Source organism: Nomascus leucogenys, chromosome 24, assembly GCF_006542625.1.
Source record: "Nomascus leucogenys isolate Asia chromosome 24, Asia_NLE_v1, whole genome shotgun sequence".
Taxonomy (NCBI): domain Eukaryota; kingdom Metazoa; phylum Chordata; class Mammalia; order Primates; family Hylobatidae; genus Nomascus; species Nomascus leucogenys.
In genome coordinates, this window is record NC_044404.1 from 3,090,402 (window position 1) to 3,104,152 (window position 13,751).

At 57.5% G+C, this 13,751-nt stretch overlaps 1 protein-coding gene across 8 annotated transcripts in view; it reads left to right on the top strand.

Annotated features, from left to right (window-relative positions):
* The window catches only part of PRKCZ (protein kinase C zeta), a 133,951-nt gene that overhangs the window by 19,999 nt on the left and 100,201 nt on the right, over positions 1-13,751 (top strand). Inside the window, exon 1 of one of the 8 annotated variants that reach the window (XM_030805760.1) lies at positions 3,695-4,160. The exons of 2 other annotated variants lie outside the window; for them this stretch is intronic. Coding sequence is in view for 2 of the 6 variants with exons in the window: in XM_030805759.1 (XP_030661619.1) it covers positions 4,485-4,506 (22 nt within the window). In the remaining 4 variants the exon portion in view is untranslated. Of the gene's footprint in view, positions 1-3,694; positions 4,507-4,921; positions 4,999-5,090; positions 5,354-5,468; positions 5,600-13,751 lie in introns of those variants that run through there. 5 more of the 8 variants (XM_030805759.1, XM_030805763.1, XM_030805757.1 and 2 more) reach the window with 5 other exon arrangements.

A 13,751-nucleotide genomic window follows, 5' to 3' on the forward strand; every position in this document is an offset into this window, starting at 1 on the left:
TAGATGGCCGGGCCCATCGTGTGGAGGGAGGGGTGGACGCTGTAGGCAGCAGCCCCAGTCTTCCTTTGGGTGGGGTTATTTCTGCTGCTGCTTCAGTCCAGAGGCTCTGGGGCTCCTCAGTGGGTAGCCTCAGGCCTGGGCAGTGTCCATGGGACAGGGTGGTCCCCAGTCAGTCCCCATTGGCCTCCCTGTGGTGTGTGGTGGAGACTCAGGGTGCCCGCCCTGTGGAAGAGGTGCCGGGGGAAGCCTGGCTTTGCACCCAGACCCTGCTGAGGGCAGCGCTGGATGGTCAGCTGGACCAGGCCTGCGAGGTCCTTAGAGTCCATGGAGGAAATACAGAGTCCACCGGGCTGGGCAGCCGCAGACCCCACTTAGCAGCGGGTGGTGTCCTCGGGGTCATCAGAGCCAGTGCTGGCTGCCCTGTGCATTTCATGTTGTTGGTTCCTGCCTGTCCACAGCACAGATAGCATCCCTGGGCAGTGGGACCCTGCTCCAGCCTGCAGCCTGGGGAGAGGTGTCCTACATTCCACATTCTGCCCGTAGCAGGCAGCCCCACCCCACTGTAGCCCATCTTGTCACTTAGAGTGGTCCCGGTAGTGGGTTCTGGAGCCTGGAACGCTTGGGTCAGGCCCCAGGCAGCTGAGACCGTCCCGAGCCTCACCCCTTGGGTCTGGTGGGGCCCCTGGGGTTTGGCTGGGAGGACACCATGACTGCTGCCTTTGCCTCTGGGTATATTCCATGCTCAGCCCCTGAAGCCAGCTCCAAGGTCATTTCTACTTGGTAAGCAGGAGGTTTTCATGGCCAGGGATGTTAATAGCAGGTCCCTGGACGCAAGGGTGGCAAAGTCGCCTTGGCCTGTGTAGGGGAAGTGGAGGAGCCTGGGCTCTCCCTGGCCGGTGGTCCTGGGGCAGGTAGCAGGGGAAGGGGCTGGAGCCACGTGGGTGGAGCCATGGGGGGGCGTAGAGGGGCCCTTCCTGACCCCACAGTGGGGGCCTGGGTGAGGCTGGTGGGGGACAGCCCTCAGCTGCAGGGGCCAGGGTGGGCCAGGAAGAGGAAGGAGCTCTTGAGGTGCCGGGGCCTTCTGTCTGTGGTGTCTCACTCGGGGCAATGGTGGGATCCCCAGATCCATCCCCTGGCCTGTCTGTCTCCCACTCTCATAGCCCTGCAGCCTGGGGCAGAGAGGGATCCTTGGCCGGGACACCATCCCCACAGGGACGTGGAGGGTGCTGGGCCCGGGGCTGCATGGAGTTGCCCGCTGGAAGCAGCCAGTGCACCCGGGCGTGTGACCTGGGAGGTGTGACCTGGGCGTGTGACCTGGGCGGTGTGGGGGCCGAATGCTCAGGTGGGCGCTTGCACTGCCGGGTTCAAACCCCAGTGGCAGGGAGCCCCCATTGTGACTTCGGGCAGGTGGGTGGGGCTCCCTGTGCCTCAGTTTCCTCTTCTGTAAAAGGGGGCTTTGTGAGGCTCGACAGAGTTTAGAGGGGCTCCTGGAACATAGTAAGTGCTCAGCGAGGCCGCCTTGCTGCCTCTCCCACCCAGGGAGGATCAAGTGGGAGGAGAGCGGCCCCACCGAGTGTGTTCCAGGCCCCGGCGGCATCTGAGAGGAGGCAGCCAAGCCTAGTGGGGCTGCGCGGCCACATGTGGAACACTGGGGACGCTGCTGGTGTCCTCCAGGCCTAGGTGGGCGGGTTACCACGGAAGCGTATCAACAAATGCCTGTGATTCCCTGGTATGTATAGGTATGTCTATTGTTTTATTAAAAAATCCAGTTTCATTCAGCTTTGTCTCAAATTATTTGCAACAAACTAGAAAAGCTAGTTTTCCCCTAAAATAGGCTTCTAATAAAATTGGCAGTTTGCCTGCTGAGCCTGAATGTTCTAGAGTTCTGCAAAGCTCGATATTTTGGGATGGATTAGAAGAGAGGAGTTGGCTGAAGGACAGTGGTCGTGATGCTGAGCCGGCCGTCTGTGTGAAGTTTACATTGGACCAGGATAAATGCGTATTTCCTGTGGGAGCTCAGCGTGGCTGTGGTATTCGGTGGTCTTATGATTTTATAGGCCTAGCCAGGGGTCTGCGAACTGCTTCTGTCCGGGGCCAGGTAGTTGAAGCCTGGGGTTCTGAGCAGGCGTGAGCGGCACCCGGGGAGGTGCGTGGCTGTGTCCCAGTGAAACTTGATGCATGCTGAAATCTGAATTTTACGGACTCTTCCGGTGTTTCCAAATATTATCCTTTTCATTTTATTCAGCCAATTAAAAGCGTAGAAATCCTAGCTTGCTGATTTGGAGCACTAGGCGGTGTAGGTTGCCAGCCCTCGTTCCCCGTAGATTTGGGGACTCGAGTGAAACGCACATGTTAGGTTTATGTGTTTCACATTTTACGGAATGCCCCTCACGCAGCTGGTCAGCCGCCTGACAAGCGAAGCTTGGCACTTTGGAGAAGTGGCCGTGCCTCGTGGTGAGCTGCTGACAGAGCTGGAATTTGAACCTGGGGCTTTGGCCCGGAGTCCACTCCGTGAATGCAGATAAACACAGGTTTATGAGCTTGATGATTTAAATGGAGGTTTTATTACCGTTCAGGCAGGTATGGGAGGCCAGCGATCAGGAGATGATGCCGTCGAGAAGGTCGTTTATTACTCAGCTCCCGAGAGACCTCCTCATGCCTTGCGGGGCCGTGCAGGCAAGCGCCGGGTGGGTTGGAGGCAGGGGGATGTGTGGGTGGGGGCCTTTACTGTGGTTTCCATGGGAAAGGTGCAGGGAGCAGGCATTGGGTCAGCCAGGTGGAGTAACTTCAGCAGGCTCTGGGGTGCAGGGGCTGTCCCTGTGACCTGGGGAGGCCCCTGGGGCGATTGGGGGCCCATGTAGGAGGTGGACCCAGGTGAGAGTTCTGGGTTGGTGGGTTTGCATTTGAAAGGTTCACTGTGGGACAAGTCCTTTGCTGTCTCTAGGAATCGGTTGGCCTCTCAGGGCCGTCCCTCCAGGGTCAGCAGGGCCGCAGGTGCTGGAGCATCGAGGGCACAGCACGTATGAATGCAGGGAGTGTGTGGTGTGACTGGTCAGAGCCAGAAGTCTGCAGGACACTCCCCTCTGTCCCTCTGCACCCCCAGTGCGAAGCGGCCCATGTAGGCTCAGCACGAGTGCCGAGTGGGTTTGGGGAAGCAGAATTCCCAGCTGAGCACCCCACCGCCCCCCATGTTTTTTATGACTGGAGGAAAATGCCAGGTCTCACTTGCCAGTGATGACCAGGTACCAGGGTTTGTCAGGGTACCAGGGTGGGGGTTGGAGGGTCAGGCCACCCGGCAGCGGTGGCGGCTCTGGGTCTGCCTAGGAGCCCGGGCTGGCCACAGCCAGGCACAGCACAGCACATGAGTTCTGGCCTCAGGAATGGGGGTGTCTCCTGCCTTAGGCTGGGGGTGCGCGTTTCCAGGCCAGCCAGGACAGTTTTAAGCCTGGGGAAGCTTGGCCTTTCCTGTTCCTGCCCCCCAGTGCCCACTGTCCCCACACACACTGGTGGGGTTTGTGGGGTGGACACAACCACATTGCTAGGCCCCCATGCCTCCTCTCCTCCCCCTCCGTTCCTGGGCCGCGGGACAGTGCTCGGGGCCCTTGGCCATTGGTGTCGAGCCCATTCACAGCCTCTGGACGCAGGTCAGAGGTCACTTGCCACGGCCACAGCTGTGCTGTCCCCCACTCCCAGCCTGGCAGGCCAACCTGCAGGACCCTGGGCTCAGCTGGGTTCTGTTCCGATGTTGCATTTTCAAGGTCCACTGAGTCCGAGCCCTGCCTGGGTCTGGCTGCTGCCCGCCCGCTCTCTGGACTGTGCTGATGCAGAGATGCTTGTTTTCCTGTGACGTCAGGCAGCTCCTCCACATCCATGCCGTGTTTTAGTTTGTGCCTCAGCTGCTGGCTACAGCTTCCCGGGGGAGCTGGGTACCACCCGGGCCTGGAGACATGAGGAGGCAGGGATGTGAGGGGCGGGGGACAGGACAGCCGGCCTTCCATTAAATATCTGCTCCTCACGCTCGAGCCTCCCTGCCTATTGTCGGGGCCGGAGGCGAGCCGACGCAGCATCAGCTCGTCAACGGGGAGGAAGATGCCTCCCTGCACGCCCGCCGCGCACAGAGCATAAAGAATCTGCGCCGAGGAGGCAGGAGAAGAAAGCCGGTGAGTCGGGGGCATCTCCCCCGTGGATTTTCCGCGCCCCCGGGGCCGGGCCAGCCGTACTGCAGGCCCTGTGCGTGCGGAGGACGGTGCCCGAGTCAGCATTTTGGGTCTGAGTCCCAGCGTTGCCGCCGCCTGTGCACTGCACAGATGCTCCGGGCAGCAACACGGCTGGTGCCACGGCCCGGGGAAGGCGTGCGGCTGCAGCAGCTCCTGGCGATGTCAGGGGAAACGCAGTGAGAGGCTGTTGTTTTGCGGGTGACAGATTTTTAGAAAAATAAGGCTGTGGAGGGACCTTCCGAGCGAGGCAGGGGCTGCTGGAGGGACATGCTCACCCCGAGGACGGATGGTGTGTGGCCCAGGCCTGGTGGATGTGTAGCGGCGGCTGCGGAGGGCTGGGGGCCGGGGGGCTCGGGGAAATCATCTTGGGCTCATCTGCCCGCCTGGTCCCAGGGAGTCGCTGGCTGTTGGGAGTTTCACTGTGGCCGATGCTTTTGGTTGTGGGTCTGTGAGTCTGTCGGGGCCAGGACGGATGGCCGCTTCCTCTCCATTCTGCATTGCTGCAGGTGGGCAGATTGATGAGACCACAGGGGTGAAGTCTGGAGACCCCAGGTGCCAGGGCTGGTGGCAGTAACAGCCGGCACCTGTTTTACGCCTGCGGTCTTTCCATCTCGAGCCTGCCCTCCCGCCTGAGCCCCCGTTTTGCATTGACAGTGTTGGGTTGGAGTCTGGGTGGCACGGCCAGGGTTAATGTGCACAGCTCACTCCATCGGGGTCCTCGGATGGTGGCGAGGAGCGGGGGGGCTGCGGCGTCCTGTTTTCTATTCTGAAATGGTTGGAGGTAGACTCGGAGGGGTCCGGGGGCTGCATGCTGTTTGGTAGGGATGTGGGAATGTGGGTGCTTTTCTGACGACCATTTTGCAAGGTATTTTTTAAAAAAAAAACAACAAAACAACAACCAGCCTCCCCAGTCAGGCTTGTGGGGAGCCGTGGGCCTGGGGAGACTGGGCTGCTGAAGGGGGGGACTGGGCTGCTGGGGGAGGCGGCTTTCCCCCTCGGGGGGTGCTGTCTGCTGGGGAGGCTGGCAGCGTGCCCCTCCCCCAGGCACGAAGGGACCTCAGCAGACGCGGGGCCGCTCCGCACAGCCAGCTTGGGCCGCAGGGGTCCTTGAGTGATGAAGATTCTGTGTTGATGGGGTGAGTGGGAGAGAGACGGAGCTGGGGTGGTTTTCACACGTGCGCCTGTCTGCGAGGAGAAACGTGCTGTGTCATAGTTTCCTCGGTGCCTGGGACGGCTTGGCCTCTTCTTTCGTGTGAGCCCACGCTGGCCGTGCACAGCTGGCACGATCCCTCACGGTGTGAATACACTGCTGGGGTGGGAGCACCGTGGCCAGGGTCAGGATTCGAGCGGTTACTGGCTTTTGGTCTGATGGCCCTCGGTGGGTGGGTGAGTCAGAGCTGGGATGGGGACAGATTGGAGGGGCCACGGGCTGCCCCCCCGTAAGCTGTTTCGTGTTGATGCTGCCGGGGCTGGCTGTGGTACCTGTGTCTGTGTCTCGGCCAGATCGGCACACATCTTCCACATTCCTGTCCCAGCTGCATCAGCCATCAGTGGGGGCCCTTCTCCGACCGTCTTCCTAGACTTCAGAGCCACTGGTGGTTATGTAAGGAGTTGTGTGTTCCTCTGCCCAACTCCGAGCTTGGTCCCACCTACCAGACTCACCTCTGGTCTCTGGGCTCTGCTGCGATGTTTCCGAGGCTCCCAGTTAATCAGATCCGTTAGCTCAGAGTGTCCACAGGGTGCCTGAGAGCCCGGCCCATCTACACTGGGTGCCCCAGACCTTCCGCGGGGTCTGGTGGGGACCTGCCAGGGCTGTCAATGGCCCCAGTGGAGAGGCCCACTGAGCATCCTCAGAAGTTCCCATGCTTGTGACCTGCTCTTGTGTGTGTAGCATCGGGGGCTGCGTCTCATCAGCCAGACGTTTCTGATCACCGAGGACTCAGCCGGGCACGTGGAGGTTGAACCGTTGGGGGGCGGGGGGACCATCCGTGGGGTCAGGCACCAACCTCTGCTGAGGATCCCAAAATGTGGGGTAGCCATCCTTTCCTGTGCTGGCGTGGAGCTTTTCCCAGGAGCCGGGCGGGGAGCTGTCGCAGGGCCAGGCCCCTGAATGGGCTGTTTGGGGCCGGGGCTGAGGGGGTGCCCAGTGCCATCGAGGGGAAGCCTGTGGGAAAGCGTGATGACATCTGAAAAACCTGCTGTGCTGGTCGTGGTGCTCGAGTGTGGGCTTGGCAGGTCTGGTCTCCTGGCGCCCACTCACTCCCTGGCCATCTCCCCGCCTCCCTCACATGGCAGGGGGAGTGGAACGTGCGGCCACCGCTCCCACCAACCTTCACAACACAGGCTGGACAGGCACCCTGAGGCGTCCCCATCTCCCAGCCCCTGGGGTTGGCACGATGCTGGGCCTTCAGAAATGTTTGTCATTTTATGCAAAGGGCAGAAAAAGCTTTGTTCAGGCCAGGCGCAGTGGCTCACGCCTGTAATCCGAGCACTTTGGGAAGCCGAGGTGGGGGATCACCTGAGGTCAGGAGTTCAAGACCAGCCTGGCCAACGTGGAGAAACCCCGTCTCTACTAAAAATAAAAAAATTAGCTGGGTGCGGTGGCACGCGCCTGTAATCCCAACCATTTGGGAGGCTGAGGCGGGAGAATCGCTTGAATCCGGGAGGCAGAGATCGCAGTGAGTCGAGATTGTGCCACTGTACTCCAGCCTGGGCAACAGAGCGAGACTCCATCTCAAAAAAAAAAAAAAAAAAAAAAAGGAAAAGCTTTATTCAAAAGAAGCCACCTGAACCAGTCAGTCGTCCAGTGTTCAGCTTGTTTTTGGTCATAAAGTGATGGCAGTTGTCACTCATACAGGAGACGCTGTGGCAGAGTGCCCTCTACGCATCGGGGCCTGGTGGCTCATTTCTAGGATTCTCCTGAACACGTGAAGGAGGGCACTCACCACACTCGGGACTGGCTGCTTCTCTGTGAAGCCTCCAGGCAGAACCAGCGATTCCGCTGTCGCGGAGCAGCCTTGGTGGGCCCGCAGGCCTGTTGTTCCCCCTGAGAGAGGATCAGAGTCAGGAGAGGCGAGACACCAAGTTGACACAAACAGATCCCTGCTGCCGCTTGTTCCGGCGGTGCCGTGAGCACGTCTGATGTGTGCGAGGGCCTGGGGGCTTCGTTTCGTCCACGCCCACGTATGGGGCGCACAAGAGAGTTTACACGCGCTCTGGTGGGTGGAAGGGGCCCTGACTTGATGTTGTCTTTAAATGGGGGGTTTGAGTGTGTCTGGTCTTTCTGAAGTTTTCTTTTTTAATGTCTCTTCTGTGGGAAGTTTGAAAAGATTCGACTGACTGCAAGACGGAGCCACCCTGCATCTGGAGGGGCCGTGGGGACTGAGGGTGCCCTGGTGGCTCAGCCCCATCGTGGGCCCAGATGGCTTCCTCTGTTTGTTCCTCAGTGAACCTCGATTGTTGAAAGAATCCCGTGAGGCTGTATCAGGTGTAGACAGGCCAGGCCTGGTGTCTTGTCCTGGTCAGGAAATTGTGTTGTTGCCCTTGCTAAATGGTTGTGTGTAAAGTTTGCATTGTACATTATATTTAAAATTTTATTTTGAGTTTTTCATATTTTCTATTTTTTTTTTTTTTTTTTTTTTTGAGACGGAGTCTCGCTCTGTCACCCAGGCTGGAGTGCAGTGGCGCAATCTCGGCTCACTGCAACCTCCACCTCCTGGGTTCACGCCATTCTCCTGCCTCAGCCTCCCAAGTAGCTGGAACTACAGGCACCCGCCACCATGCCTGGCTAATTTTTTGTATTTTTAGTAGAGACGGGGTTTCACCGTGTTAGCCAGGATGGTCTCGATCGCCTGACCTCGTGATCCTCCTGCCTCGGCCTCCCAAAGTGCTGGGATTACAGGCGTGAGCCACCGCGCCCAGCCAAGTTTTCCATGTTTTCTGTTGTAAGGTGTTGATAGTTCTGTGGGACTCACAAAGAGAGAACAGGTGTCCCTGGTCCTCCCTGCTGCCCCAGCTCCACTCCCTGGAGGGGATCACAGCAGTTTCTTCTTGACATTTATTTGCAGATTTCTAAACGACACATTTCTGCTGCTATTTCTAGATTTTTCCATTTAGGATGTTACTTCCCTACTTTCTCTGGGACACATCAGCTCATCTCTTCCTTCCTTGTTCCATCCTCCTGATGGAGTTGTGTCACTGTTTATTGTTTTTAATCATTGAGTGTTTACCTAATTGCGGGTGACGTGAATATACCTGAGCTACCATGATTGCATTCCCTTGTTGGCACAGCTTTTGGGTTTCCTTGGAGTTAATACATCATGATTGTTTATATCAGTTTCCTAGATGTCTTGTCTCAAATTTACTCTAGTTTCCTCTTCCCCAGAGGAGGGGCAGCTCCCACCAATGCCTGCGTCACCTCCCTCCTGGTGCACCCGCCCCCCACACAACATGCTGTGGGGCTTCCCTGTGCCCCGAGCTGGGAACAGCCCCCTCCTCTCTCCTCTGCCCACAGTCTTGATCTCTGGCTCCCTGTCTTCCTCTTTCTTGGCTTAATGTCTGGTTAAGACCCTTCCAGCGGCTGTCTGAGAAAGACGGCATGGCAGGCCAGTTTGGGGGATCTAGTTGGAAAATGCTTTTCCTCCAGCCACACACTTAAGGATAGTTTAGCTAGGTATGAAATTCTGTATTGGAAAGAATTTTCCCTTTGCATTTCTAAGGGATTGTTCCGCTGTCTTCTGGCTTCTTGTGTGACCGAGAAGTCAGGTGCCATTTTGATTTTGTGTGTTTTTCTCCTGAAAGTCTTGTAGAATCTTTTGTCTTCAGGGTTCTCAGGTTTCATGATAATGTTCCTTGTTGTGGGAACTTGTCTCTTGTGCTGGGAACGCGTGCTGTAGAACCTTGCGACATTTGGATGTGAGGAGCTTTACACCCAGTTATTTATCACATGGCCGCCTCCCCGTCTCTGACTATTTTTTAGAGTTAACACTGATTATTTGTTGGCCCTCCCAGGCTGGTCCTTTAATTTTCTTCTCTATTTTCCATTTCCTTGTTTATTTTATATGCTAGGAGACATCTTCAGGTTTTTCTGTCCAAACCATCTGTTAAGTTTGTTGCCTTGTTCCCATTCTTGTCTTTCATTCTTTTTTCTCTGAAGGTGCCTTTTTTTTTTTTTTTTTTTTTTTTTTGAGACGGAGTCTTGCTCTGTCGCCCAGGCTGGAGTGCAGTGGCGCGATCTCGGCTCACTGCAAGCTCCGCCTCCCGGGTTCAGGCCATTCTCCTGCCTCAGCCTCCTGAGTAGCTGGGACTACAGGCACCCGCCACCACGCCTGGCTAATTTTTTGTAGTTTTAGTAGAGACGGGGTTTCACCGTGTTAGCCAGGATGGTCTTAATCTCCTGACCTTGTGATCCGCCTGCCTCGGGCTCCCAAAGTGCTGGGATTACAGGTGTGAGCCACTGCTCCTGGCCTGAAGGTGCCTTTTTAAGGCAGAGTGCCCTGCCCTTGTGTCAAAGACATATCGTACTCTTTCTCTGGGGTTATTCATCCCGGCTGAGAGGCACCACGGTATCATATGGTGTTTGAGCAGCATCCAGCACATTCGTGGCTGCAAGGCTTCCCGTGTGTGAACTCATTTAATCTTCTCAGTTCCCTGTGGGCACCATTGTTTTCTTTGTTCTGGGGAAAGAACAGCACTGAGGCACAGACAGGTCAAGAAATTTCCCAAAATCACACAGTTTGAGCTGGGACTCAAACCCCAAGGGCAGGGCTTAAGCCCATGCTATTTGCTGTGTGCCCTGGGGCCTGAAGCTGTGTGATCAGGCCCCAGTTCTGCTACCCACCAGCCACATGACCTTGGCCACAAGACTGTCCACCGTGACCCAGACCCTCGTAAGTGGGCATGATGGTAAAAGGCTTGGCTCCCAAGGCTGTCATGGGATTAGTCAGTAACTAAGCCACAACTCTGGCCCCACGGCTGCTGCTGATGGCGGCACACAGTGGGAGGATGTGTGCTGGCAGTGGCTGGTGATAACATCTCCTTTCGGTGTTTTCTTTGGCCTCGTACTCAGCTGTTTTCACCGAGCGTCCCTTTTTGTGTTTGTCCTGGGCTGCTGGTGACCCTCATTTGTCTGCCCACGTTAACTCGTGGGGCACCACAGAGCCAGTGGTGGTGGAAGTCCCTGGGGAGTGTCTTGCCTGGGAGGGCCAGGAGTCTCACCCCTAGTAAGGAGTCTGCTGCCCCCGCAAGCCCTCTCATTCTCTGGCTGCCTTTGGTGAGGAAGGGGGTCTGGGGGTCAACTCCTCAGTCACTGGGACCCTTCACCGTGGGTGCCCCACTTTCCTGCTACCTGGAGCCTCTGACTCGGGGCCCTTCTTTGGGGTTCGGCCCAGTGCAGTCTCCTGGTGGCCACGGGGCCCTCTGCCTTCCAGGTCCCAGGGCATCACTACCCGGCCCGTCCTTCTCTTTGCTGTTACGGGTTTGTTGGAGTTTTTCTTCCTTTGGTCTTGAGAGGGAGGGTCAGTCAGTGATGGGTTCGCGCCGCTGTGTCCACCTGGAAACCATCGCGATGATGCTTTCTGAAGGCTAAAGTATGCAGGAAAACCAGAGTTGGAGAAGGTCTTTAGGTAGGGGCAGTGCGTGTGGACGTGGCTGTGCACGTGGACGTAGCAGGTGTGGACCAGCATGTCCCACCGCTCTGCATCCTGAGGGGCAGGAGGGTGCGGTGCAGGGTTTTAAGGAGGGCAAAGGCCCTTCTGTTTGTTTTTCCTTGATGCTGCCCCCCGTGCGACCTGGGGCAATTTTCAAATGCTTGACCCAGGTAGTTTGGTTCTGTCACCCCCTCATTCAGTGGGGTGTTGGGAAGACCCGTTTTTGGAACAGTTTTGGATTTATAGAAAAATCAGGACAGGAGTAGAGCACAGGCATTCCCTGCTCCCTCCTGGTCAGTGTGATGCATGAGTTATACTTCACCAGCCAGTCTCGGCACCTTTCCAGCTAAGGCTTCATTCCACTTGCCTCAGTCGCCCCTCCTGCCCCCTTTCGGTCCCGGGATCCCATCCAGGGCCCCACGTGGCACTTGGCCGTCACGTCTCCTTAGGTCCCTCTCACTGTGGCGGGTCTCTCAGACTTGCCTTGTTTTCAACGACCTTGGTAGTTTTAAGGAGGTGTTTTGTGGGACAGCCCTTCGTTGGAGTTTGCCTCATGTTTTTCTCATGAGGACTGGGGCCTTGGGTTTTGGGAGGAGGTGAAGCCTCCTTATATCGCTGGGTCTGGGTCTGCACCCTCCACGCAGCCTGTCCGTGTTGGCCTCACGTGTCACCTGGCCACGGTGTGTTTGTCGGCTCACGCCTGCCCGTGCCTCTTCCCCTGTGCCGTCCTGTCTCTGCGGAGTAAGGCATACATGCCCCCCCCAAGAGGTGAGGAGCTACATACATGATGTCAAGTTTTGCACAGGACTTGTACGTCTGTTCTCCCATTGGTTATTTAATTATTCCTTTCTGTCCATGTGGACTCGCAGGGGTCAATTTCATGCTTGGGTTAGAATTGGATACCGTGTTGCTTATTTTATTGCTCAGATTGTTCCAACTTTGGGCACTGGGGCCCCTGCAGGCTGGCTGTTGGGGCAGCGATGAGGCCAGACTGTGGGCGGGTGGGGGGTGGGTGCTGACGTGTCTCTGACAGGAGGGGGCAGGCTGCAGGGAGCAGGGGGAAGCAGGTCCCAGGTCCTGAGGTGGGTCTCGGGTGAGTCTGGGCTGTGGGTGTGGATCCTCAGGAGAGGCCGGGAGGAGCAGATCCCAGGCCCAGAGGTGGGTCTCGGGTGAGTCTGGGCTGTGGGCATGGACCCCCAGAAGGGGCCTGTGTGGCCAGGACGTCCCGCGGCTGCAGACCCCGGTGTGGAGTGTGGGCCCTGGGAGATGATTGGTGCTGCAGTCAGATCTCCAGGGTCGTGCCAAGGTGATGCTGGGTCAAGGCAGGGAGGGGAGAAGGCACCACACTGTGCCCGGACTTGGTGGCATGGTGATGTCGGGGCTGTGGGGGGGCTGCCCCCCCATACTCTTCTCCCAGCTGAGTCGGCAGTGCTGCGGGGTTGGCAGCCCAGGCTCTGCATGGGGCTCGTGTGGGACTCGGCAGGTCCCTGCATCGCCTAGCACCAAGCTCAGGTACGCCCCTCACACCCCACCACTGCCGCCCCGCCCCCCAACATCCCCTCCCCGCTGCCCTCCGTGCTGTACTCACTTCTTCACTTGGTTTGATGAGAGGTGACAAAGGCAGAAATGGGCAGAGAGCGGCACCATCGCTGGCCCCTCTTGCCCATTTGTCCCCTGCTGGGTGGGCAGTCCTCTTTTTTTGGAAATGTGTTCAGTTCTCTTGCATTGCATAATTTGTTCATATTAAAGCATGCTTGATCCGGGCTGCCGTAGTTCCGATCGACTCCAAACAGGACACCACATAGTCGTGCCAAGAAGGCGCCTAAGTGTCTTTCCACATGACCATCCGAGGGCGGACGTGGTCAGGGGTGCTGGACGCGTCAGACGGGTTCTTTGCAGCCCTTGGCAGCGTCGCCCGCTTTGTCCCGCCTGTTGTGTGCGCCTTTTCCATGCTCCAGGGCTGTGTATTTGGCAAGAGGGAGGCTCTGTGGCACGATCACATGTGCAGGAGCTGGAGGCTGCTGGAGCAGCTGTTCAAGATGGACTTGGTAAATCACCTCTTTCAAGTTGCCGGCTGCCCGGCTGCCGTAGATGGAGTGAAGTCTGGTAGTCTTTATTTATTTATTTATCTTGGCCAGCAGAGAGAATTGAGTTTGCATGGAGACTGTAATTTCATTCTGTGAGTGTAAGATCACGTCCGCATTCCTAGCGACGGGTTTTGTGACGTGGGCAGTGCTGTGCTGGTAAATGCTCTGTGAGGAAGGAACGACAGTGGGATTTGTCACTCAGTCAATTTCCCTGGTGTAAATGCTCCCACCATGGCTGATTTCAGGCTGCCAAAGTGGTGGGGGGGGGGTTCACTGAAGGTGGAGTTGGGCAAGGGCGTACACGGTCGGCTTCCGAGAGTTAGTCCCCCCGCCCAACTCTACCCTGGAGATGGGATGTCAGGGAGACCTGGTTCCATTTGTTTTTTTGCCTGAGCGTCCGGGGGTGGCTTTGAGGACACCTGTCCTCCTTCACAGGGGCACTCAGGATGCGGTAGCAGGGAGAGGGTGGAGGGGTGGCCAAGGGCATGAGGGAGAGGGTGGAGGGGTGGTGTGAGGGTGCAAGGGAGAGAGTGGAGGGGCAGTGTGAGGGTGTGAGGGAGAGGGTGGAGAGAGTGGCAGTGAGGGTGCAAGAGGGTGGAGAGGGTGGCAGTGAGGGTGCGAGGGAGAGGGTGGAGGGGCGGCCTGAGGGAGCAAGCCACCTCGGGCAGCAGGTGAAGGACAGGTGTCCACACCTCGGGTGCTCCCGTCCTCCCTCTCCTCGTGTCCTAATAGGTCTGAACAGGAAGTTACATTTAGGGCGGCTGTACAGTGAGTTTTAAATACCTTGGTCCAAATTTTCA